The sequence below is a fragment of the Clinocottus analis genome, unplaced genomic scaffold (genome assembly GCF_023055335.1).
Source record: "Clinocottus analis isolate CAN_PGR_092001 unplaced genomic scaffold, fCliAna1.0.p SCAF_14, whole genome shotgun sequence".
Taxonomy (NCBI): domain Eukaryota; kingdom Metazoa; phylum Chordata; class Actinopteri; order Perciformes; family Cottidae; genus Clinocottus; species Clinocottus analis.
The window spans coordinates 6,294,125-6,317,442 of NW_027175865.1; the positions used below are offsets into that span (position 1 = coordinate 6,294,125).

The 23,318-nt window shown below is 41.3% G+C and overlaps 2 protein-coding genes across 3 annotated transcripts; one reads left to right on the plus strand and one right to left on the minus strand.

Moving 5' to 3' along the window:
* Window positions 1-2,676: 2,676 nt before the first annotated feature.
* slc39a4 (solute carrier family 39 member 4) lies at window positions 2,677-9,178 on the minus strand. Of its 2 annotated transcripts, XM_068575927.1 has the most exons (12): window positions 8,870-9,178; window positions 7,290-7,634; window positions 5,964-6,165; window positions 5,715-5,881; window positions 5,388-5,571; window positions 5,034-5,206; window positions 4,668-4,847; window positions 4,407-4,511; window positions 3,829-3,883; window positions 3,565-3,717; window positions 3,094-3,281; window positions 2,677-3,000 (listed from the first exon to the last, which is right to left on the minus strand). In XM_068575927.1, the coding sequence occupies exons 1-12, from the start codon at window positions 9,068-9,070 to the stop codon at window positions 2,872-2,874; spliced, it is 2,082 nt and encodes a 693-aa protein (XP_068432028.1). In that variant the 5' UTR covers window positions 9,071-9,178; the 3' UTR covers window positions 2,677-2,871. The 2 variants fall into 2 exon arrangements, with proteins under 2 accessions (XP_068432028.1, XP_068432030.1); XM_068575929.1 differs by lacking the exons at window positions 5,388-5,571; window positions 5,715-5,881; window positions 5,964-6,165; window positions 7,290-7,634; window positions 8,870-9,178 and having other exon boundaries at window positions 4,668-4,840; window positions 5,034-5,137.
* Window positions 9,179-20,760: 11,582 nt separating this feature from the next.
* Window positions 20,761-22,060, plus strand: LOC137784399 (CD59 glycoprotein-like). Its single transcript, XM_068575004.1, has 3 exons — window positions 20,761-20,818; window positions 21,454-21,561; window positions 21,900-22,060. Exons 1-3 carry the CDS (start codon window positions 20,761-20,763, stop codon window positions 22,058-22,060), a joined length of 327 nt encoding a protein of 108 aa, XP_068431105.1.
* Window positions 22,061-23,318: the final 1,258 nt, after the last annotated feature.

The window sequence follows — 23,318 nt, forward strand, 5'->3', positions numbered from 1 at the left end:
AACCCGTAACCCTGAAATGATTTCATACGAGGAAGTAAAAATAAAACGGATCACTTTCTCTTTATATTGTATTCTATAAAACATGTGAGCGAACCGTCTTTTTGACTCGCGAACATGCGTGTTTCCCATAATATAATTCTGGAGACCAGGACGATTGTGAACCCTTTGAAAGGGAGAGAAATGTCAAACATGCAGCCTGTTCAAATTCATTTAGTCATGCAAATGAATCTGGTTAAAAATGTACTCTTTAGAAGGAGGCAGTGTGTCACCGTGTTTTAGCAGTGGACTCTGGCTTTCACATATCTGCTGTGACTCTGACAGCACGTCATAAAATCTGGAGAAATCTGCCTAATGAGCATATGTATGTACGTATCCCAGGATGGCTACCACATCATAATACACTGTATCACTGTGGTACAAACGGGAAATGGAAAAACTGGGCCATGAAGTCAGCCCTTTACTGGGAAAGGTCACTGGCCACGACGTTTTAATAATGCATATTTAAAAGCCACTTCTCAGGAATGTTATCAAATTGAACGAGTCACTTTGGCCTCTGCGGAGTCAACTCATAAGAAAACAAAGCGCAAGGAAGAGCCTCGCTGGAAGTGAAGCGACGGCGTCCCCTCAGGTGCTCCTTGAGAGCCCTCGGCCTGACACAAGTGTTTGGATATGCTCGAATGGTTGGCGGCCGATATACAGTTCACCGTTTTCAAAACAAACGCATTCATGGTCTGAACCTTTCAATTATTGCAGATTAGTAATTCTCACCCACAATGGCGGCTTTGACACCCTGTGGACCACAAAGTAAAACTAATGGATCATCCTCACGCTCTATAAGTGTGAGCCTTTTGGAAAGTTCGGACCAGGCTTGTACTGGGTGTGTGTGTGTGTTGTGTATCCCAGTGATTGTGCTGGGTTCAGGCCGTACTTTGAGCGGACGCATCAAACCAAAACACTGGATTGGTTCATTCTCTGGGGATCATGAACATCTGTGTGGAGTGACAGACTGACTGTTGCCATCTGTTAAGTGATGCCACTATGTGCCTTCTTTAGTTGGCAGGATACAGTGAAGTAAGACCTAAACTCATTATATTGCTCGTCCACCGCATGCTGCCACTCAGCCGACCGTTGGAACTGTTCTAACCTTGACGTCTTCTCACCATCAGCTCCCCTTAACTGCTATTCACTGAAATACTCCCTTTTTGAGCTTTGTGTCACTGCAGCATAAACATCTTTATGAAGTTGTAAAACCACCTATTCAGGCAAAAGAGGTATTATGGAGTAAGATTTACAAGCTCAAAGGTCCAGTTTGAGAGGTAAGAATTTTATTGGGAGAGTAAGTAACATGACCCGGGTGGGCTCGTAAAAAAAAACCCTCTGAAAACATACGGGAGAGGTTCAAAACTATGGATTGCTTGTGTTGGAGAGCTGACTGCAGACAAATCTGCTTCTCTTTGTCAGCAATCTGGTGTTAGTGTTTTTACGGCACATGCTTAAAGGATCAGTAGGCGACCTAAATGTTGTCATTAAATGGGTAATTTTGCTCTGAGAGAACGTTACGGCGGCCCTGGTCGTGGTCACACAGCCGCCCTCATGTTCATAATGTGTCTCTGTCTCGGTGAGTTGTCAGCGGACTCTGTCCCTAATGAAGACGTTCACTTCACCTGCACGCTGAGGAGATTAGAAGAGAGCGATGATACGGCAATCTAGTTTCCACGGCTTCCACTGCTTCTCGCTTCATTCACATAAAGATTAGGAAAGTAGGTTACAAAGGGTGAAGGATAAATCCTCGGCTTCAATTATTCACAAACTGATTGACAGGTCTCACGTTAATGTGATAATACATAATGGGTTTTGAAAGTTTTGGTTTTTCAAACTTTGCAGAATATGAAATATATTGTCTACCACACCAACATACAAGAGCATGTTTTTATTTTATATTTCAATATTTGTTTAATGTGTGTGGTCGGATTTGTAGTTACAACTCAAACAACTGTATTTCTTTTTCAATTTCATTTATTTGTGTTTATTTTTTCTCAACAGACACTTTTATTCAAAAGCACAAAAGTAACTGTACAGATGCATTACATGTAATACATGTAAGTACTCTAGGAAACTCAAGGAGAAAACAATACGAATGTCCTGAATTTTAGGGTGATTTTCATATTTTATGGATGATGAAAAAACAAAAAGAAAGAAAGAAATTGCTTCTACAGCCAAAAAAACTGCCTCGGGTTACAGGGACCATAATCAATCATTAAAAAAAAGCTAAATTTGTCAATATTTCTTTCAAAATATTAATGATACAAGTTTTATTTAAAAAAAAAAAAAAAACTCTAATATGTACACAGAAATTCTAGTTTTTAATAAGTCCACCAGAGGTTCTGTAATAAATCCTACTTTGTATAAAATGTAATTCTATTAAATAGAGATATTTGTATACTCTACTGGTTGCATTTCATGGTGTTGCTGTTTTGGAAGTTTTTTTGCTAATATTTTGCCTGTCAGCCTTAGTGTAATTAATACAACAGCAATCCACTGTCTTGCTATAAGTATACAGGAAAGTTCACAAAGAAGCTGCTGTGCATGTTTTCTGCACAAGCTGTTAGTGAACCACATGCGAGAGGTGGTCAAATAGACACAAATATGGTCGAGAGGTTTTTGAGTTAAAAGGCATTTGGGTGGCACAGACATTTTATTTTTCAATTTATGGGACTAGACTAGTTCTCCATCTGACCGGCTGTTTATGCCAACGAGACCGAGCGTCTCACCGTGGTCATATATGAGGAAAGTCCATAAACACCCAGTCAAATCACTGTGATCTTCATAGATTATATCACAAGTAAGATGAATCCATTGAACAGTCTTGTTTTAAAAGCTGATTCTCTCTTCGTAAAGTGACAGCAGCAGCAGAATGCCCCACCCGGTCAGAAGGCCGAGGTTCTGCAGCAGAAACATCAGCCAGGGTCTCTTGTTGCTGATGTGGACCATGGTGGGGAGCTTTAAGGAGAAAGAGGAGAGACAGGAGTTCCTTTTGATGCCAGTCAAGGTGTGAATTGTCTGGCAAGTTCCTCTGTAAAGACAAACACTCACCATGTCAGCCAGCCCGACGTACAGGAAGAGGCCTGCAGAAATGGCTGCGATCCACTGTTTGGTGGCGAGGTCAGTGGCTACAGACAGAGCGATGTAAAGGCCGACGAACGAGGTCATGGCGCTGCCGACGTTCAGGAGCAGCGCCTTGCGGACGGACACGCCGCTGTGGAGCAAAATGGCAAAATCCCCTGGGGAGACAGAAGAAGAAATGATCCTTTATTAATCTCCTCGGGGAAATTGGTCTCTGCTTTTAACCCATACTTCGTGATTAAGGAGCAGTGCTCTGCAACTGGGGGTTCAGTGTCTTGCTCAAAGACACTTCGACATGCGACCTATGGGGAGACCAGGGATGGAACTGGCTTAGCTTGCGGTTTCAAAACGACCACTCTCCCCATAATCTACAGCCGCCCCCAAAAACACAGGGCGATGGTAAGAGATCTTTAATGACCGAACCAGACGTGTTTTCTTTACCCAGTTCGTGCGGTAGTTCATGGCAGAGGACAGCCAGCGATGTGGCCAGACCGGACTTCCATGACAGCGAGAAAGCTGCGCCCATCGCTAAGCCGTCTGCAAAGTTGTGGATGCTGTCGCCGATAGTTATCATGTAAGGCAGCAGACGCTGTTCTGAGGAGGCGGACACAGTAGTTGTTAGAGGTTGAGGAGTGTTTGACCACCGTGACGACCATCACAATTTGTGGATGCTTGTTTTTTTGTACTGGAAATAAGTTGACTTGCCTCTGGTACGCTTTTTTGCCTCTGAAAGAGATTTCTTATCGTCTTGATTGCCAACCTGAAATGTGCACGTTACATTAAACATTCAGTAACAAGTCCTGCTTTTGACGTTGCATTTATTAGGAACATATGCATGAAGACGTGCTGCTGGTGGAGATTTATTAATTAAGTCCCTCTCAAGGAGAAACTTGTTTAAGTTTGCAATAGAAAAATAAGAGAAAGATGTTTTTTTTTTCATTGTTACATGCATCACTAGAAAAGTTTGATTAAAAAAAAGTAAATGTATTAAATACAACATTGTATTTGATATATTTAATTCCATCAACATGTCATCAAGTGTTTGGTTTTCCGTTGTTTTTCTGTTTGTTGTCTTCCTGATTTCATGTGAATGCAGCATTGTCACCCTCACACACTTATGCATTTATCCAGAGATTAACTTGAAACATTCTGTTTAACATGTTTAAATTATTTTGATTGTTTGTACTATATTAAGAGCTGCCATCCAATATCGGTGCTGATGAATTAGATCCCCTGGAAATAAAGCAGCAGCATTTGCATGTCGCTGTACGTATGTTTCTCACCAAGTCCGTTCTCGATGCGGACTGTGCCTTGTCTTTTTGTTTCCTCTCATGTTCATACATCTCCAAAACCTGCCCGTGGTCACAGTGGTGAGGCTCTGCTTCTTCCTTAAGAGAGAGAGAGGCAACAACACAAGATTTAGCTCCACAAATGAAGGACAGTATCCCATTTAGGTTCCCTTCATTTTCAAATCAATGTTTGAAAAGTCACAACTTGATTTTTAAGTTTTACTCGCCTAATTCTGTGTATAATTTGTCTCTTACCGCATGATGATGTTGATGATGGTGAAAATTATCTTTATATGCAACCAGAGAGAAGATTGTTTCCATCAGATAAAAGTAGTAGATCCCGCTAATCAGTACCAACATCTTGTAAATGTAGTCTGGAGTTTCTTCATGGTGAGCATGCCTGCTTTGGTCTGAGTGCACATGTAAACCTAAAAACTGGACACATAGTCAAAATGAGTACATGCTGCATGACTGTCACCATGATCGTTGATGCCATGACAAAACCTCCCGGTTTGTTTATGAAGAATATCATATAGTTGCGATAATGTGCAGCCCCACAAGGCTAAAAAATATATAAAACATATCTTGTCAGAACTTTAAAAAAGTCTGGAGCTCACTCACCATGGGTGTCAGGTGGAGTAGAGCATCTCCAGTTAGTGAACCTACAGCCAGGCTGATGCAAAACTGGATACACAACTGGAACACACTGGTGCAGGCGGTACAGAGCAGCACTACAATGCCAAACATGGACGTCAGTGTTATCACCATATTGGCAATGGTTGCATAGATGTATTCTACAAGAGAAAGAGAAGAGGTGGGTGGGTGAAGGTTAGTTATCAACATGTCAAGACGACATGGACTTTGTTACCTGGAAAAAAACCTCATGACATTTTAGAAGCTTGAGGATGAGAACGGGCTCTTTCAAGTGCAACCTCTGATCTTAATTGTTTGGCTTTTCAGACTGTGCACCCTTACTCTCAGTCGTGGTGAGCCCATCTGGTGTCGGTGGCTCTGTGACGTCCGCACACGCTCCGCTCAGGATCTGCTGGACGAATGCAGGGCTGAGCCGAGCCAAGTCTGTCCGACCCAGACGCGCGGAGACCGAGCTGTTGTCCGCCAGGCCGTAGATCAGGACTAGCTCCTCAGCTGAGGCACAGAACTGAGAGAGAAGCAAAAGACTGGTTAGCTCCAACAAACTGTATGCGTTACCTTGCATTTCTCTGTGAAGATGAATGAAAACAAGGATATTTATCATGCAGTGAAATCCATGAGAGGACTGCTTCTATGTGTCGGTATATGTACCTGATTCCAGGTGGCGTTTCCTCCATTCCTCTCTTGATGTTCAAGGCTGCTCTTCTGCTTCCGTCTTAAGCCACTGTGATCGTGATCAGCGTGATGGTCCTCCTGGTGTTCGTGCTCATGTTTGGGGAAATGTCCGAGGTTCAGACTCCTCATGAAAGTCTCCAGATCTACACAAACACAACCTGCACATGAGCAAAACTACTCCCATGTGTCCATGTCTGTTTCTCTGTGTTTCTGAAGGACATTTACCCGTGATGGTGAAGTTCTCTTGCCCCACATGGGCCATGATGTAGTCCAGGAAGAAGCTCTCCGCAGGCAGGGACCGGCCAGAGAAGCAGTGACCTTTCAAGGCGTGATACAGGACGCGGCCCAAAACTGCACCCACTTCCTGTCTCTGATCTGGTGATGATAGGTCGACCTCTGTTGTGATGTCAGCGGCTGTTACACAGCTCTGGTGGCCATGGGGATAGGAAAGGTGGGATGTAACCAAAAGTCAGTTTTATGAGATTTTTCAAGGAATAAAGTCAAACATATTCCAGTATTAAAATTGAATCATTGAATATCTTTGGATGGACATAACAAGCAATTTATTGATGTTTCTTTTAACTTTTCACAAATTGTCATTTCACGATTTTATGATGATTTTTTTTTCAGATTAATCCTTCGTTGCAGACACAACTCAATTACAATAGAGTTGGCATTTTGATAAGCAAGTACCATCTTGTTTTAAACAGCTGTTTTAGTTTACGATTGAATGGTTTGCCATGTAACTGCATACAACTATGCCAAATTATTGAGAAAACTTTAAAATTGTAGAATATTTAACACTAGCTTTGGGAAGGTGATTTAGTTATGCGTGTTCATGATGTCACTTCCAGAAACCTCTCTCGCTGATCAGGATTCATGAAATACAGAATCAAACCAGTGTGCGTTGTTTAGGACTCCTGTTTTGTCTTCAGCTATAAATAATAACATTGATGACGTAAAATACAAACTTAAAAAAAAAAAAATCTGATATTAAATCTTGTGTCTCATGATAATGACATCATGCTGATGGTGGGTACTAAAGTGATGTCGCCGAGTTCAGGGCAAACCTTTTAGATTTACGGTTTGCTGAGCAACCAAGTATGATAAGATATGTAGAGTGATATATAATGCCATGAGCCCAGTCACCCTGTACATACACTAACCCACAGTGTCAGAGGGCACGAGGCTCGTAAACGGGCTGCCAGGTAGCGAATTACTGTGCCCATTTTCTCGACAGCACAACACATTGTTACATAATCAAATTCACGTGTTGGCAACCTTTTTTTGATAGTGGCCAAACGAATGTCCTCAGGCGACACCTCATCAGAGACCTGAGACTATCAATTTAACCAGAGTAATGTTTCTTTTGCAAAAAGTTGAACTCAAGGAAATTCTTCGAGTAGACTTCAGTATTTGACAGGGAAAAAGCAAAGACTTGAGAAGTTATTTTAAAACATTACAAAGCAGTACTGTTTGGAACAACAATAGATGAAAAGACAAAAAACATGAGCACTTATGTTTTGGTCAACTAACAGCCACTCTGTTTACCTCTCTGTCTGAGGGCTCATAGTGGTCCTGAAGCTCTTGAAGCAGGACCTTCAACTCGTGAACATCCATGTGCACGAGTTCACGGTCCTGGTGCCGCTCACTCTCTTCCTGGTGATCCTGATGTGTATTTCTATGTAGGAAGCGTTGGGCCTCCTGTCCCCATGTCCCCTGCCTCGCCGCGTTGCAGACCAGACCAGGGGAGGAGAGGTACAGGACGCATCCAGCAGCGAGAGCAGTGAACTGAGACTCACTGACGGCATCACTTTTTCTGCCCTTTTCGGTTTTATCCTCTCCGTGGGTGGAATGATTGCTAAACAGCTGGTGAAACGCATCAGATAGATCACACTACGCCCAGGGAAAAACACAAACAAATTTATGTTAGTAAAAGAATACAGTTACTAAGTTAGTGATTTTCACAACAGCCTAACAACACATGCAGAAACAGCTGCTAAGTTTAGATTAAGATGTGCTTGGTTTGTTTCTGCTAGTGCTGCGAGTACAACTTATTAATAGCAATTATTTGATTCAAACAAAGATGAGGTGTGATTAATTTAAAAAAGAAATATGCACATTGCATTGATAGCAACCTGTAATATGATGACTCAGAATATCAGTTGCTTTTATTGCCTTCTATAAGAAACAACTTCTTTAGATAACAAGAAGAAGGTCACGATACAAATTGTGACCTTCATTGGGGGTGGCTCTATCTTGTCCACATTGCTAGTTGTGTTTCCTCCTTTGCTCCTGAAGATTGATGGCTGGAGCTGAGATCTTGTCAGAGATGCAACACAACCGAGCAAGCTAAAGGCTTTAAAAATCAGACCTGCGAGATCCTTCTGGTCATTCCTGAAGTGCATTGTGGGGACTTTCCGAAAACACATGTACCCACAAGGCGGGTAGAACATGCGCTCACACACAAACTCCTCACACATTGCAAACACGTTTGTATTACTTACTTAACTTTAGCTTTACTTAATGTACTCAATAAAAAAAGGTAAAGTTACTGAAACTGAGGAACTTCTGACTTTCAGCTCAGACTCCCGCCGAGGCAGACTGCCAGACACTGCTGCAGAATAATGAAGAATGGGACTCTGCCGCTGGAAAAAACACTTTCGCTTTTGTCCACAATGACTGCCAAAATCAACCCAAAATAAAATCCTTATAGTAAAAATGTTTCAGTATTTACAGACCACGTGTTCTGGCTTCTTTGTCATATACTTTTGAGCCAGATTGTGACAAAATGGAGTCTTGGCTGTCTGACTATTTGTGTCACCTCTGTTTTCATCGCAAAGCTGCTCTCGTAAAGGTTGTGACAACATCTATATATAGATATATATATATAAAAATATAGTTGTACAACTTCTAAAAAAAAACAAAAAAACAGTCTGTCCAGCAAAGAGGCCCATTACTAACTAAGTCTGTTAAAAAAAAAAAAAAATCCCATTAAGGAATCTACTTTAAAAAATGTGAAAGTGTGCCGGTGAGTTAATAGCCTTTGGACCTCGACCTCTCTCCGCACCACTTGAAGGAAGCGACCTGGCTCTCTCGCCCGGCTGCGAGTTAAGCCTAATAAAACGTACCTTTTCACACGACACTTCACCACACTGCACACGTTTCTCCAGTGTATTAAAGACAGAGCCGAGGGATTCCCTGTTCAGATAATGCTGTCCCGGAGACACGACGCTGAGCACAGCCCTGTACGCTTCCGCCACGGCGGGAGACCCCGAAACAGAACCGAAGAAACCCCAACTGGCAAGAATCAGCAGCGTGGAAAAAAACATCTTTAAGGCTTTCTTTAAAAAAAAAAAAAAAAAAAAAAAAAATGCTTTTATAAGAATTAATTAATTTAGATGAAAGAATAATTGAAGCAGGCTGACAGAGGCTGATACAGGGCCAATGTATTTCTACAGAGACATTGAGCTGTACAGAGCTCAGCTCACGGCTGCTCTCGGTTTTAAACCACAACACGTTTGCTGAACCAGCATTGTGATTGGCTGGGACGTGGCTCGTGCTGTTCTTTACCTTTTTATTAAACCCTTTGTCACCTGCACAGCCAACACACCCTGCAGGCATGCAAGCAAGATCAGATTTCAAGATCGATTTGATTTTCATAGATTTGCACGAATGCCCCTTTAGCCCCATCCCACACACACACCATAACTATTTACATGTTTTAAGAAAGAATATGTTTTCTAATGATAGCTGTTTCTTGCAGTAGTTTGTTCTCAGGGGTCACCAGAGACCCGAGTAGTCGTTGGGTCCTTGAATGTTGGTAGGATGAGCGATAAAGAGGTGTATTCTGTGCTCTTACCATATGAATTAAAAACTTCTAATTACAATCTCCACTGTTTCTCACGGGTATCCAACTTATGCTCTAATCATCAGAACTGATGCACTTCTGTCATTCAATTGGCCCATGTTTCCAAAGTACCTTCGGGAAAACAAAATATATCCTCCAGTAAAGGAGACTCTAAAGCATCCAAGTCAAAACCAAGAAGTAAGGAAGGTTCAAACGGTTGGACAAGTGAGTCTCACTAACCATAGAGTTTTCATGCTGGGCTCAAGTTATCCGCACTCCTAAAAGACAAAATCAAATAGTTGCTCCACTGGAAGTGAGCGACAAAAAGTAAAGCTTGTGATGATTGTCACGGTAAAATATAGTTTTGTAATGTTATGTGAAGATAGAGTCTTAACTAATTTAAATGTTTCTCAGAGATGGTGGAATCGGACAGGCTCGGGGGAAAGGAGGTCAAAAGACTGTTGAAAATTGTGACTTATTTGATCTCAAGGATCAAGAGACAAAAGATGACACACAGGCCATGACTCAGTGTTTTTGTTTGTTTCACCATGTGTGGAGGCGTGACCCTCAACATGTATAAAATAGGGCTGTGACTGCTGTGTCATTGAATTTTGTGTCACAGACTGCTCAAGTGGCTGTTGCATACTTTTACTCCTTGCAAGAATAAACGGACAAAAGACAATTTTGATTCAGAGACTCCATCCTTACTTGGCAGATCAACAGAAAAACTCTTCCAATACATGATCAAAAGACCTGCTAATACAAGCATATCAGGAAGAAACAGAGATACTTAGCAAAGGGAAACTGCTACCAAGCAACAACACGCTGTCGAGACATCATCTTCATGTCTCGACAGAGATGCTGTGCTCAAGGAGGGAGGAAGACTACAGTGAATTGTTCAGTCCTTCATAACTCATTCAAGCACCAGCCAGTCATCCCAAGAGAGAATCAAATCACACAATTGATTATTACGCTACCAGGCAAGGGTTTAATTCCAAGGCCGTCAATTACCGTCTAAGGAATCCAGTCCAATGGCTATTGGATCCCAGGATTACATTGATCTGGTTCAGCCTCCATCCCAGGAGAACTCCTGTAACCCCCCAAGAGAACGAAAGGAACCTTCTCCGCTTGTTTCAGCCTATTTCTGACTAGACAAGGTCAAAAGGAACACAAAAGATATGGCCTGATCTTTATATGCTTTTCCTCTCGTGCCAAACATATTGAGATGTTCAATGATCTGTCAGCTGATGCTTTCATCAATGGCCTCCGTTGCTTTACTGTGAGGCTCAGTCAAGCAAATAAATCAAGTGTAACCCAAGAGCCAACCTTCAGAGCTCTTTGGCCAACAGGTGGCTTTGTGAGCATATGAAGCCTTTAGGAAATGAACCTATATTGCGAACCAATTTGCTGGAAATGCTTCATGACGCTTCATCTCAAAATCACAGATTAGATGACAAGCTAAATGTTACCTACAATGAGATACACATATGCTAAAATTATACATACGTTACGTGAATCTTGAACCACCACTGCACAAAGTAACCTAAATCTACAGCTAATGTAGAGGTTCATCTCACTTATGAAGTAACTGTGAATATGTGGTGAGCTCTAAAGCTGCATTTCCATTCGCCTACTTTTACTTTACCTTCTGCAGCTGACCTTAAAAAGTTTGTATTATTTCATGCAGTGTGTATTTAATTGGGACATGCTGTTTCCTCATAACATGGCATCGTGAACTTTGACCCTCTTGCTCAGTTATCTGCTATCTTACATATTGTAAAATGTGGTAACATCCTGTCATACCCACAACTAAATAAACAACATAAGTGATGATGCACACTTCTCCATACATCCCTGAACTGACCACCACTTGTTGTGAATTTAATGGGACGGGCGAGGTAGAGTGCAACATCTAGTGGCTGAGCATTATCAACGTTGGCAATAGCGCCTTTTGTTTCTGGTTCACTCATATGTTGGTCCATGAAGCTGATGAAAAGCAGAATAAACAACATCAGTCGGACAAAACGCCAAGTTGTCATATTCATTTAATGCGGAAAACCTTGTGACACTTCTGTACCGACCAACTGCTCATGATTCAGTTAAATACCGATAAGATTGTCTTGATTCTGGCCCCTGATTACCTTAATTCAGTGATCAGGCAGAACCTCGGTGCCTTATCATCATTTTCATGCTTTAGTCTGTGTAATCTTGGTGGGAGTTTTGATGCTCACATTGGGACACTGACTCAATCATGTTTCTTTCATTAAAGCAGTGGTTCTCAAACCTTCTATGTCATGTCCCACCAATAAAATTCACTTTGTGTTTATTATTTAACTTTTTAAATGTACATACGCTAATTGTGTGAGAAATTTGAAGTAAGTAAGGTACGTATGTACATTTTGAAGAGCGAAGCTTAGCAGGATATAGTCCATAAGTCAAGTAGTCTTTGAGCAATTCTGATTAAATGAAACAAATTTTCATTCAAGTCTGATTAAGGGGAAGCAAAAAGCGTTACTTTAAGTGCTGAATACACTGTATTGATGAAACAAGTGTGGGATTGCTCTCACTCCTTCTTTAGACAGAATTAAACTAGCTGAAGGGACTTTGTTGAACTCTGTGAAGCCCGAGACTCGCTCACTGCTGCTTGCGGCTTAGATTTTGACAATTGAGCTGCTCCCTTTTGTTGGCTGGGAGAGGTTTGAACCTGGGATTGTCGCTTGCAGCTTTATTATTGTAATACAAAATTATGGAGAAGGGATAACTTCTCCATAATAAGAATAACTTGAGTGTCAAACAAAAAGAAAATATGTCTATGTTTGTCATGTTGTTACTTCATAATGCTGTGTGCAGGGTTTCATTTTGTAATCCCTGCCTTACGTGTCCTGTGTTCGTGGTTTTCCCTCCTTCTTTTATCACCTGTGTTTAATTAGTTTCGTCAGCCTCGCTCTGTTCCCATTGTTTCATTGCAACCAGCTTGCCCTCATGTCTTCCCACCTGTGTCTTGCCGTTTGATTATTTTCTTGTGTATTTATAGTCTTGTCTCTGTTGGTGGTTGGTTTATCTGTTGTTTTCTGGAGCTAACCCTCATATTACGGATACCTGTCTATCTGATCCTTTTTGGCTGTTTTCAGACTTTTGGTTTGTTGCTTCAGATACAAGATCCACTGATTTGCTTTTGGACTAACCAGCCTCATCTCTTTATTAGATTTGTTATGAAAACCAATCACCCATATCATCTTCCTCAACCCTGTGAGTCTGAGTTTGGGTGATGCTCTTTTTTGCTGCCTTTCTGGCCATGGCAGTTGTGTGTGTGTGCTGTACTATAGTCTGCTTCAACACGTCCACACACAAGATGAACCTCAGCAGACATAAACATTCTTTACATGTTTCATTAAGTGTGTGAGGCTAGACCCAATGACAAGGAACGCATCAGAACAAGAGGGGAAAACATGTACTGTATTAACCACCAGGTGGTGCAGCTGCTCTGTGCAATCACAGCAAACACAGACGGGAGATTTACCAAGGAGTAAATTGCAGGAGAACGTTTTTAAAGTTTTTTCTTCTCAGCTTTGTAGTCCTTTGAATCAAACTGACAAGCAACAAGAACAGTTAAATTCAGAAAAATGCCACACTTTGCTCTGCATTCAACAAATGTGTAAGTCCAAAGCAGTTATAGTATTGTTTTGTTTGCACTCGGTCATCTGGTGTGAGGAGAGTCAAAGATTCTGTTGCTTCCAGTTTAAACCAGAATCACATCAATAGTCACTCGCCGACAATCTCAAAACCACTGAAGGGAAGGATATTGAGTTGATTGGCTGCACATCACTTCACACACATGAACAGACAGCGACACACACACACGCACACACACACACACACACACACACACACACACACACACACACACACACACACGCACGCACACTCACGCTCCCGTATGGCATGGGACTCCGGACATCTGCCTCACACACACACACGCACACACACACACACACACACACACACACACACACACACACACACACACACACACACACACACACACACACAGACATGTTGACCCCTGCACTGCTAATCTTTGAGACAAAACACACACTGTCCAGTGACCTGTTTTTACACCCCCCATCGTCCTGTCACTCTCTGTTACATCGTCTGTCATGCAAACCTGTAGATGTTCTCGACACACACGTTCATCAAGTCCAGCGCTGTGTCCTCCCTTGACACACACACACACACACACACACACACACACACACACACACATATGCAGTGCATATCAGAGTACTGTACAAAAACACGCTTGCAAATCACAAGAAAGGAACAATGATAACCACAACAAATCGCAAACCACAACACGAAAACACAATGATTTAATACAAGCGCAACATCCTCAAGTCAACAAACATATCACTTAGCTGAATAACACAATTAGAAGTAAATAATATAAACTTTCTAAATCACTTATCCGAATAAATGGTGCTACATCACTGGAAGCCTACTCAGAATATTAAACTGTTCCGTTGAATAGAACATTCTTATATAATTAACACTTAATAAACACTTGATATATTATCCTTCATCTCAAGAGGAAAGTCAAATAAATAAATTCTGCCATCTCTCTACAGTCAGACAAAAAAATGCTCCAGAATCGATTGATGTTCAAGCAATCAATCTACCTGCTTTGAGAATAAACCGCTTTCTCGAACAAAATAATAAGACAATATAACTGTTTGTGTACCACAGAGGAATATGTGGCTCAAAGAAACGCTTCAGTGCCAGGGTCTTTTGCACCTCCCGCCAGAAACAGAAACAACATGAAGGCACCAGAAAAGATGAACTGTTGGCTGGGATTTCAGATTTCTTTTCTTTCTTTTACTCAATTACTCTTAGAAATACTGTTTTGTGTGAAGCGTGTGGTCCTGGGTTGGAAAATATTGTAGAAAATATTCATACTCTGCCAGTCAACACTTGGTGCAGTAATGAAGCAAAGATGAAGCGTCTTGGACAATAATTCTCCTCTCACAGTACACACTGACGCACACACACACACACACACACACACACACACACATACACACACACACACACACACACACACACGCACACACACACACTTGCACACTATGCTTGCCCTCAGCCCTACTTTCTTTCTGAGGCTGATGTTTCCATTACAGAAATATAAGCATGACGGCTAATCCAGTTATATGTTCCCTGGACGACACCCACACCCACATGTACACTCACACAAACGCGTACACACACACAAATGCTGAAACACAAACAAGTATAAAGACAAGCATGTTGCAAGTGCACAAATACAGACTTGCATAGAGACGTACAAACATGACTACACACACTCGCTCATAAACACACACAGTCGTGTTTTCGTGACATTTGGAGACCTTTAACTGATTTACAATAATTTCCTGGAGCTTTATCCTGACCTGAACCCTAACTAACCCATCCTAAACTAACTGCACCCGAAAACCAATATTCCCCTAAAATGTAATGATTTACTTTACTTTACTTTACTTTACTTTACACACACACACACACACACACACACACACACACACACACACACACACACACACACGCACACACGCACACGCGCACACGCGCACACACACACACACACACACACAAATCTGATTGAAGCAAGACCCCCTGTTGTTAAAGAAGTCAAACAGAGCTTTCTGGAGCTCTAGAAATAAATACATCGGTAATCCACACACACACACACACACACACACACACACACACACACACACACACACACACACACACACACACACACACACACACACACACACACACACACACACACACACACAGATAATCTCACAAGGTTTCCTACAGAGCTGCACATTCTTCCTGTGGAGCAAAAGATTGGGAGAAATAAGAAAGAGGTAAAAGAATGAAGGATCTCTCAGTTGTAATCCTGATCACCCCACTTTTCTCTCTTTTTAATTCATAAAGAACACCATTTAGAGTTCATTGTCATCCAGATTTAGAGGTGGGGGGTAGAATAGAAGTCACAGTGTGGATGGATTCAATCCCCTCATGACTACATCATACATCTGTCAGGACACTCTGAGCAGCAGGGCAGACACTTTTCCCTTTTTTCGGTGATTTTTTCTGTAAAGTCTGGAGACTGCGGATTCAAAAAGAACGGTCAGAAACAAAGCAGTTGACACGGACGTATTCAGAATTTTAGTCCAGGGTTTGTGTAAAGACCGAATGGATCCTGTGATACAAGTGGTCCGACTCTGCCAGCCTGCTCGCCATGAGCTTAGGCTTTGACTTAAACACATGTAGTCTCCCAACTGGGATTATGCAATGTCTTAAGAGTAGTTTTTCTTATAGTAACTGAAGATGGAGGAAGGAGCAGATGAGAGGGAGTGAAGACAGAGAGAGAGAGAGAGAGAGAGAGAGAGAGAGAGAGAGAGAGAGAGAGAGAGAGAGAGAGAGAGAGAGAGAGAGAGAGAGAGAGAGACAGAGAGAGAGAGAGAGAAAGAGGGGTATGTCCTACATGCATGGACACTCCGGTCATTCCAGATAATTATGCTACCTATGGTGTTTCCTCTCTCTCCTCTATACATTTTTTAATTTACTGTGTTAACCCTCACATGTCCTCACATCTCTCTCTCTCTCTCTCTCTCTCCCTCTCCCTCTCTCCCTCTCCCCCCCTCTCTCTCTCCCTCTCTCTCTCTCCCCCTCTCTCTCTCTCTCTCTCTCTCTCTCTCTCTCTCTCTCTCTCTCTCTCTCTCTCTCTCTCTCTCTCTCTCTCTCTTTTCTCTCACACACAAATGATCCATTCACATGTATATTTGAAGTTTAATTGGGATTTCGGTGCTATTTAGCGTTCATTGATTGAGTTAATTATGTCCTTAATGAGGACGCTATATCTAATTAAAGGGTAGGGACACCTCTTCGTTGTCAGAGTCCTGAAAATGACCGGCCAAGTTGGAAATTGAGTTCCTGTGGTTGCGGAGTGCCTCAGGGGTAAAACGTTTTACAAACCGAGCACACCCACACTTACTTACTTACTTGATGAACCTACAAATAATCTGCCGCTCCCTTCGGCTCCATATATCTTCAGCTGATTGTTTAGCTTCACTTTGCTCTCGCCGCTCTCATTGTGTCCTTGTCACCTGCAGCATGCAGCTGTTTTCAGCGACAAACCCCTTAAAAACCTGCTGAGCACTCCCTGCTTGACACCAAACAAGCGACAGACACAGTTGGCGACCGGCTGGTGGACATTGGGGCATGCTAAAGAGATACCGAGCTACAGGAGAGAGAATATTAGACTTCGCTGGACAAAAGCATGACTCCAAATGAAACATGATATCTCTCCACAACTGCCATCAAGTTCCACATTTCAATCATTAAAAGGTGATTATATGTCAATGGAGTCTCCTGTGACAGGAGTTTGCACATAATCCCAAAATGTTATATTGTAATTGTTCTTGAGCATTGCGATTGCTGCCAATCCATACCTACCCCTCCGCTGTCTCGCTTGTGCTGCTGCAACATTTGTCCAAACTCCCTCCTCCCCCTGCTGAAGGTGCTCTTTTTAAATGAGCTCAACAGGAAGAGTTCTAACATGTGTGCGTCAATCTCTGGATGAGGTGAGGAACTTTGCACAGTTGCACAGCATGATTAGCATAATACATATAGTTTGTGCAAATAATTTACATGTATTAAGGATTTTTCTTCTGACAGATGCTCTTTTCATTCATTATGGAACCTCTGAGTGAATACTTCGTAATGTGCACCTAGATGGTGTCTTAGTGCACGATAAGTAAGCTTTTTTAAGACTCCTCAAAAAGGCAAGCAAACGCGCGCACATATGCACGCACGCACGCGCGCGCACACACACACACACACACACACACACACACACACACACACACACACACACACACACACACACATGTTGGTCAAATGTTAATGCTTTATTAATTCCTGGATTTAAATCTTACGGTGTGGAAATTTCTCATCCGTACACATGAACAGAATACTGATTGAGAGAGAGAGAGAGAATAAAAAGAGGTGGAGGAAGGGGAGAAAAAGACCAATGGTAACGACAGAGAGAAAGAGGGAATTAAAAAAAAAATCAGTACTTAATAATAATAACCATGTCATGGCCTGATTGGTTTGGTTTCCTCATATTTAACTCAGTGGACTGGGAAATGAGAGAGTGACAGAGAGGAATGGAAGGAGACTGGAAGAAAAAAAATCGAGACAAAAGACATTGAACACGAATAAAGTAAAAGCGGGCAACAGAAAACAAAGCAAAGGGAGATGGGAAAAAGAAAGAGAGAAAGAGAAACAGAAGGATAGGAAGATACATGGTATATGGATAGTTCAAGATAAATTCACAAATGGTGTATTTAACTCTTGTGTCCACGTATAGATTAATCAAACAACATATAATCATTTGTGTAAATAAGTCGGTGAGCTTGCTAGTTTCATTATTTTGATTATGATAGAGCCTGACGATATTCCAGGCTTTATGCGATATGCTAAGCTAACCGCAACGTGAATCAACTTCCCTACTTAACACACAGAAAATTCATGCAAATGTCCAATCATAACATTATCGGACTACAGGATAGTCTTTACAAAACCTGGCACCTACATTACCCACAATGCAACTCAGTCACCGACGCTTCGTCGTGAGACTAAGCTTCATGAATGCGGAGCTCCACTTGTCCTGGACATTTCACTGCTAGTTTGCAGCAGTTTGGGTGTGGTCAATACATTTACATCATGGTGTTCAAGAAATGCTGACCTTTGGACAAAAGGACTGATTGCTTAAAGTTTTAATTTACGAGCTGCCTCCTCTGAAGAGAAACAAAGTCGTAATCACACGATGCCACGTCGAGAAAAGGGTGTCAACAGTTTTCTTCAGGTCTCAATGAACAGTATTGAGTCCTATCTTGCTTGTAGCAAAAGATCTATGTCAGCTGAGGTGTGAGCACAAAGGAAAAGCAGAGTCCACACCAGAAAGAAATGAAAGCTCTGGTTTGCCTCATTACACCAGCCTTTAGACCGGCCTCCGACAAGAAGTAATGAGCAGCAGCACAGCCAGTCATTAGACTAAATAGCTGCAATGGCAAAGCAAAGTCATGTCGCTTTCAGATGTCGACATTTAAAACTCTGTGAGAAAATGTTGAGCTTCCCCTCGGGAAAAATGATTCACGATTATACTTCAAGTCTCTCTGAATTAAACATGACACTAGTTGCGTTTTCTAAAAAAAAATATTCTCTTTAATTAATTGTTATGACTCCTAGGTTACCACAGACATAACTTTTTTATTGCAATAAACTTTTTTGCAGGTTATAATGTGATCTTATCTATTATTTACATTGAAAGGATCTCTCTCTTTCTCTATAAGTACTGAGGCTTAAACCACAGGTCCAAAAGGAAAATACTTAGAGTGGAAAAACTGTAACATGAACTTTGATTTCATGCTTCTGGTGCATGTGTATGAGTCTCTGAACTCTGATTTCACGCCTCCAAGAGGCTCTGAAGCGAACGATGATCTGCAGAGAAATAGAGAGGAAGAAAGCCGACCTCGTACAAATTCAGGATTATGAAACTCATAATACCCGGAGGAGGGTTTCGGTTCTGATTGAATGTTTATTGACATCAAATCTGTGTTGCTGCTGACAGTAGTGGGAGGTTGAGTCATTTTACAGAGGGAAGATTTCATAATAAAAACAGCTCACCGGACAGTTTTCATTGTTAAAAGAAAGACGCAGCAATAATATTTGGGGGAACTGGCTTGAATAAGTACATTTGGTTCTAATTAAGCAAGAAACATTAAAATCAAGAACCCTTTTCTTTGTATGTTCAGCCTTAGATGCTGTTGCTCAGGTCAGCTCTGACTAGAGCTGCAGTTTTACTTTAAAGGATACCCTTAGCATTATTCTCCACTTTTCTCATCACCAACAAGGACCAAAGGACAACAAGGATTTCTTCGCTCAGCTCCTGCTGACTACTGTATCCTAGTGTTCAGCAAACTTTAGCAAATAACAGTACGAGACTGTTTTTAGATGCAAAGTAATATGGTGCTCTGCTACGGCAACAGTTTGTTGTATCACAGTTGTATCTTAGTAATACTACGTAGTTTTCAGACTCTCCAGCACGTCATGTTGCTGTCTGCGACCGTTCTGTTTGTTTTCTTCCGCCTGAACCGATCTGTTCATTCAGCAACACAGATTCATTTCAGCTTCTCTCTCTCTCTCTCTCTCTCTCTCTCTCTCTCTCTCTCTCTGTGGAAATGTGCTGACTCACCTGCTTCTTTGTCGGACAGATATATTACACATATCTGACTTTCAGGGCAAACCCTTCAGCAATAATTGTTTATCCGCTGGCACCATGTGACTGCAGACTTCAGGCAGAGTGAATGTGTTATGAACTGCATCAGGTTGCCCTCAGCCCAATAAACATGAAATTACAGCTGATTAAGAAACCGCAGTAGTGAACCCTTCATGTTGCAGCCTGTAAACAATCGTCCTCTTTGGTCCTTACACCGCCTTTACTTCCCCATCTTCCTCCCTCTCTCCTCTCTTTCTACTTACATTTTTCCTTAGTTCCTCCCTTATCATTAACACATCTTGGGTTAACTGAGTTAAGTGAATACCAACGTTTGAATTCCTTTTTCATTCGGAAAAAGACATGAAAACAATTTATTACAATTATCTGTTCATTATTTCTCCATATTGCACAAACAGTGCTCAGTATTGACCAACATTGTAGACAATCCAGACATGGACTCTGAACCCAAACAAATGCTCTGTTTACTTTCCCCGTTGATGCCGTAACACAAGAAATCTCTCCTTCACATTCTCAGGTGAGTGGGATATGACTGCAGGACTAACAAGTTGTAATGAAAATGTGTATTTTATTGATAACTTGAATGATCAAACATATTAATCCGTACTTCCAAATTAATGTCTTTCAATAAATTATGTAATTATTTCTGTTGTATTCTGTTAAGGTAATTTAAAGTGATATTTTATTAGTTATTGACTCCCTTGCACATGTTTTTTCCTTTTTATTTCCACAAAGTCAATTGCCTGCCTTTAATCCAGCTGTGACACTATTGTGAATTTTCCTTTTTTTTAATTAGATTTTCAGATGTGACAGTGCTTTCAGTCATGATGAGGAGCCGTGTGTTGTTTTGCCTGGCTGTCAGCTTTGCCATGTTTGGATTTGGTAAGAAAAAAACGGGGTTGAAGAAGGAATCAGAATTGCTTTTGCTCGCTGTTTATTTTTTTCTGCTCCTGAAAAGCGCAGCCAAGTGGGGCTAAGTCAGAGAGATTATATGTTTCGCAAAGAGAAAACATATCAGCCTGAGGGAACGTTTTGGCACATCAGTGTGCAGCTTCCTCGTTCTGCTTCCTTGTCATGTGCCTCCAGTTCACACTATACACAGTCAGTGATAACTAGTCATTCATAATATTTTCTTTGATCTTTCAGGACATGCAGTTTGCTTTGTGCACAGTTGTGTCGTAGCTTTTTGCTCTGGTTCATTGACAAGATTGGAGTATACAGTATTTATGAAATACACAACATATCAGGGGCATGTTTTGTCAAGGATACACCAATAAAGTCTTACATCATTTTTGTTAAGATTGCGATTTCATCAACCAAAACTAAATCTTAAAACTGTACACAGACCATAAAAGCAAGGCCCTCCAGCAGCTGACTTTAATAAATAGTTTGACATTTTGTGAAATGACCTGATATTCGCTGTCTTGGCACTTGGTGGTATCTCGTGAACATGACTTTGCATGCGGGAGCGCTGGCTGCACCCCTTGAGTCTGAAGCGCTGTGTCTGGTTCCTCCAGGCCTCTCGCTGCAGTGCTACTCCTGCCCCGACGGCTCCTCCAACAGCTGTGACGTCAAGCAGGAGTGTAACCAGGGCGAAGACAGCTGCCTCAAACTCACCAGTGGTGGTAAGTATTGTTCAGTGTGAAGCTTCATCAGGGGACGGGGTTTGTTGGAAGTTGCAATAATGATAAAACCAGTAGGTTTGCAAGTAAAAAAGAGGATGGACTCCATGAAGCATTCTCCCATTGATTCAAATTCTTTTTTGATTTATTTTATGTCTTCAATGTGATGGTTATCTTTTCGACAAAATCATATTTGGAGGGAATTTCTTCTCAATATTATTTTGATTGGTCTTTCTTTAAATTGGCCTTTCCTGCTACTGTCCTTGAAATGTGAAATGTGAATTGTTCGAATGAATGTAATGCTTACAAGACTAATGCTGTGTCTCTCACACTCCCCTCAGAGAAGACCTACACGAGATGTATGAGGTACGAAGACTGTGACTTCATGACTCTGGCCGTCAGATACTCCGTCGCTGACTTTGACTTTGACTGCTGTCAGTCCAAACTCTGCAACGGCCAAGAAAAAGGTTTTCTTCAGAAGTTGAAGGATTTTTTGGGTTAAATAAATACAAACAAATGTAGATTCTTCCATATAGCATGCAATTGTGGTCCCACTGAGGAACATTGTTCACTCAACAATAACGTCTTGATAAAAATACATCCAAAATCAACCCTCTTTCTAGAGGAAGTGTACCTTTAAATTCTGATGTCAGCAAAGCAACAGCAACACATGTTCGACTGATGTAACACATAAATAAACTGAAGGGTCTACTGGTCATGTCTTTCTACATTTATTGACAGTGCAAAGTATTTCTTGTCAATGTTGCATTATAAAAGTTGTATTAACTGAAAACATTACAATACAAATTAAATGTTTGACCATTATTGTCATTTAGGTGCTGCACTTTGTCATAATCAGTTTTTCTTTCTAAAGATCAAACTTAATTTGTATGTGAGAAGAGTCATGAGAAGTAATGCTACCACTTTTATATCAAGGCATGATTTATAAAGAGTTCATAAGTTGTTAAAATTTAGATTCTAATTTATTGAGTCCAGACTATATGAATACACTGTATAGAGCTCAATTAAGCTCCAAACCCTCTGCTCGCCCCGCCTGGTCTCACTCCCAGTGCAATACTAACTCCCGGGCTCTGGCACAGATGCACCTTGAGCATATGAGACGCACTGGCTTTCAACTAACTCCAAAAGCCATATGCTATCTAGGATAGGGATTACATTATTTAATTGAGCAGTTTTTCAAATGTTCAGACTGAATTGATCAATATCCGCAAAACAGCAGCGACAAAGTGCAGATAAAATGTATCAATCATCCGAGAAAGTGATACAATACTGAGAGAAAGATAGACGACGGAAAAGAGATCCTGTCGCATTGAAACTGGTGAAGCACAACAAAAGCCTAGAAATATTCTGAAGATCAAAGTCCAAGACTGCTCGAGTGTCTGCTATCGCCCATGAGCACGAGTAACATTCATTTTTCTAACAAGCGGCTGCAGACGATTACAGAATAATGTGGCGTTCCTGCAACAGTGACTGAGAACAATGTATTAATATGTTGACTTTAATCAAAAAAAGAACAACATCTTTTACCTGAAAACAATTGTGTGTGTGTATGTGTGTGTTATTCTATCGTAAGGATGTCCTCACCAGTGACAACACATTTACTCTGGACACAAAACAGATTTTTAAAGTTATAAAGTCAAAGTATTATAAGGAATCATTCCACGTTAATGTTCTTGCAAGCAAGTGCTGCTATTTTATGCAAAGTGTGTGTGTGTGTGTGTGTGTGTGTGTGTGTGTGT

Bases quoted from the DNA above. Each gene is read 5' to 3' on its own strand.
- LOC137784399 (XM_068575004.1), top strand. From the start codon at position 20,761: ATGATGAGGAGCCGTGTGTTGTTTTGCCTGGCTGTCAGCTTTGCCATG. The intron at 20,819-21,453 runs GTAAGAAAAAAA...TGGTTCCTCCAG, and splicing joins CTTTGCCATGTTTGGATTTG to GCCTCTCGCTGCAGTGCTAC. The intron at 21,562-21,899 runs GTAAGTATTGTT...CACTCCCCTCAG, and splicing joins CCTCAAACTCACCAGTGGTG to AGAAGACCTACACGAGATGT.
- slc39a4 (XM_068575927.1), bottom strand. From the start codon at position 9,070: ATGTTTTTTTCCACGCTGCTGATTCTTGCCAGTTGGGGTTTCTTCGGT. The intron at 3,718-3,828 runs GCAAGTCAACTT...CCGCCTCCTCAG, and splicing joins GGCAAAAAAGCGTACCAGAG to AACAGCGTCTGCTGCCTTAC. The intron at 3,282-3,564 runs GTAAAGAAAACA...CTGTCTCCCCAG, and splicing joins TGAACTACCGCACGAACTGG to GGGATTTTGCCATTTTGCTC.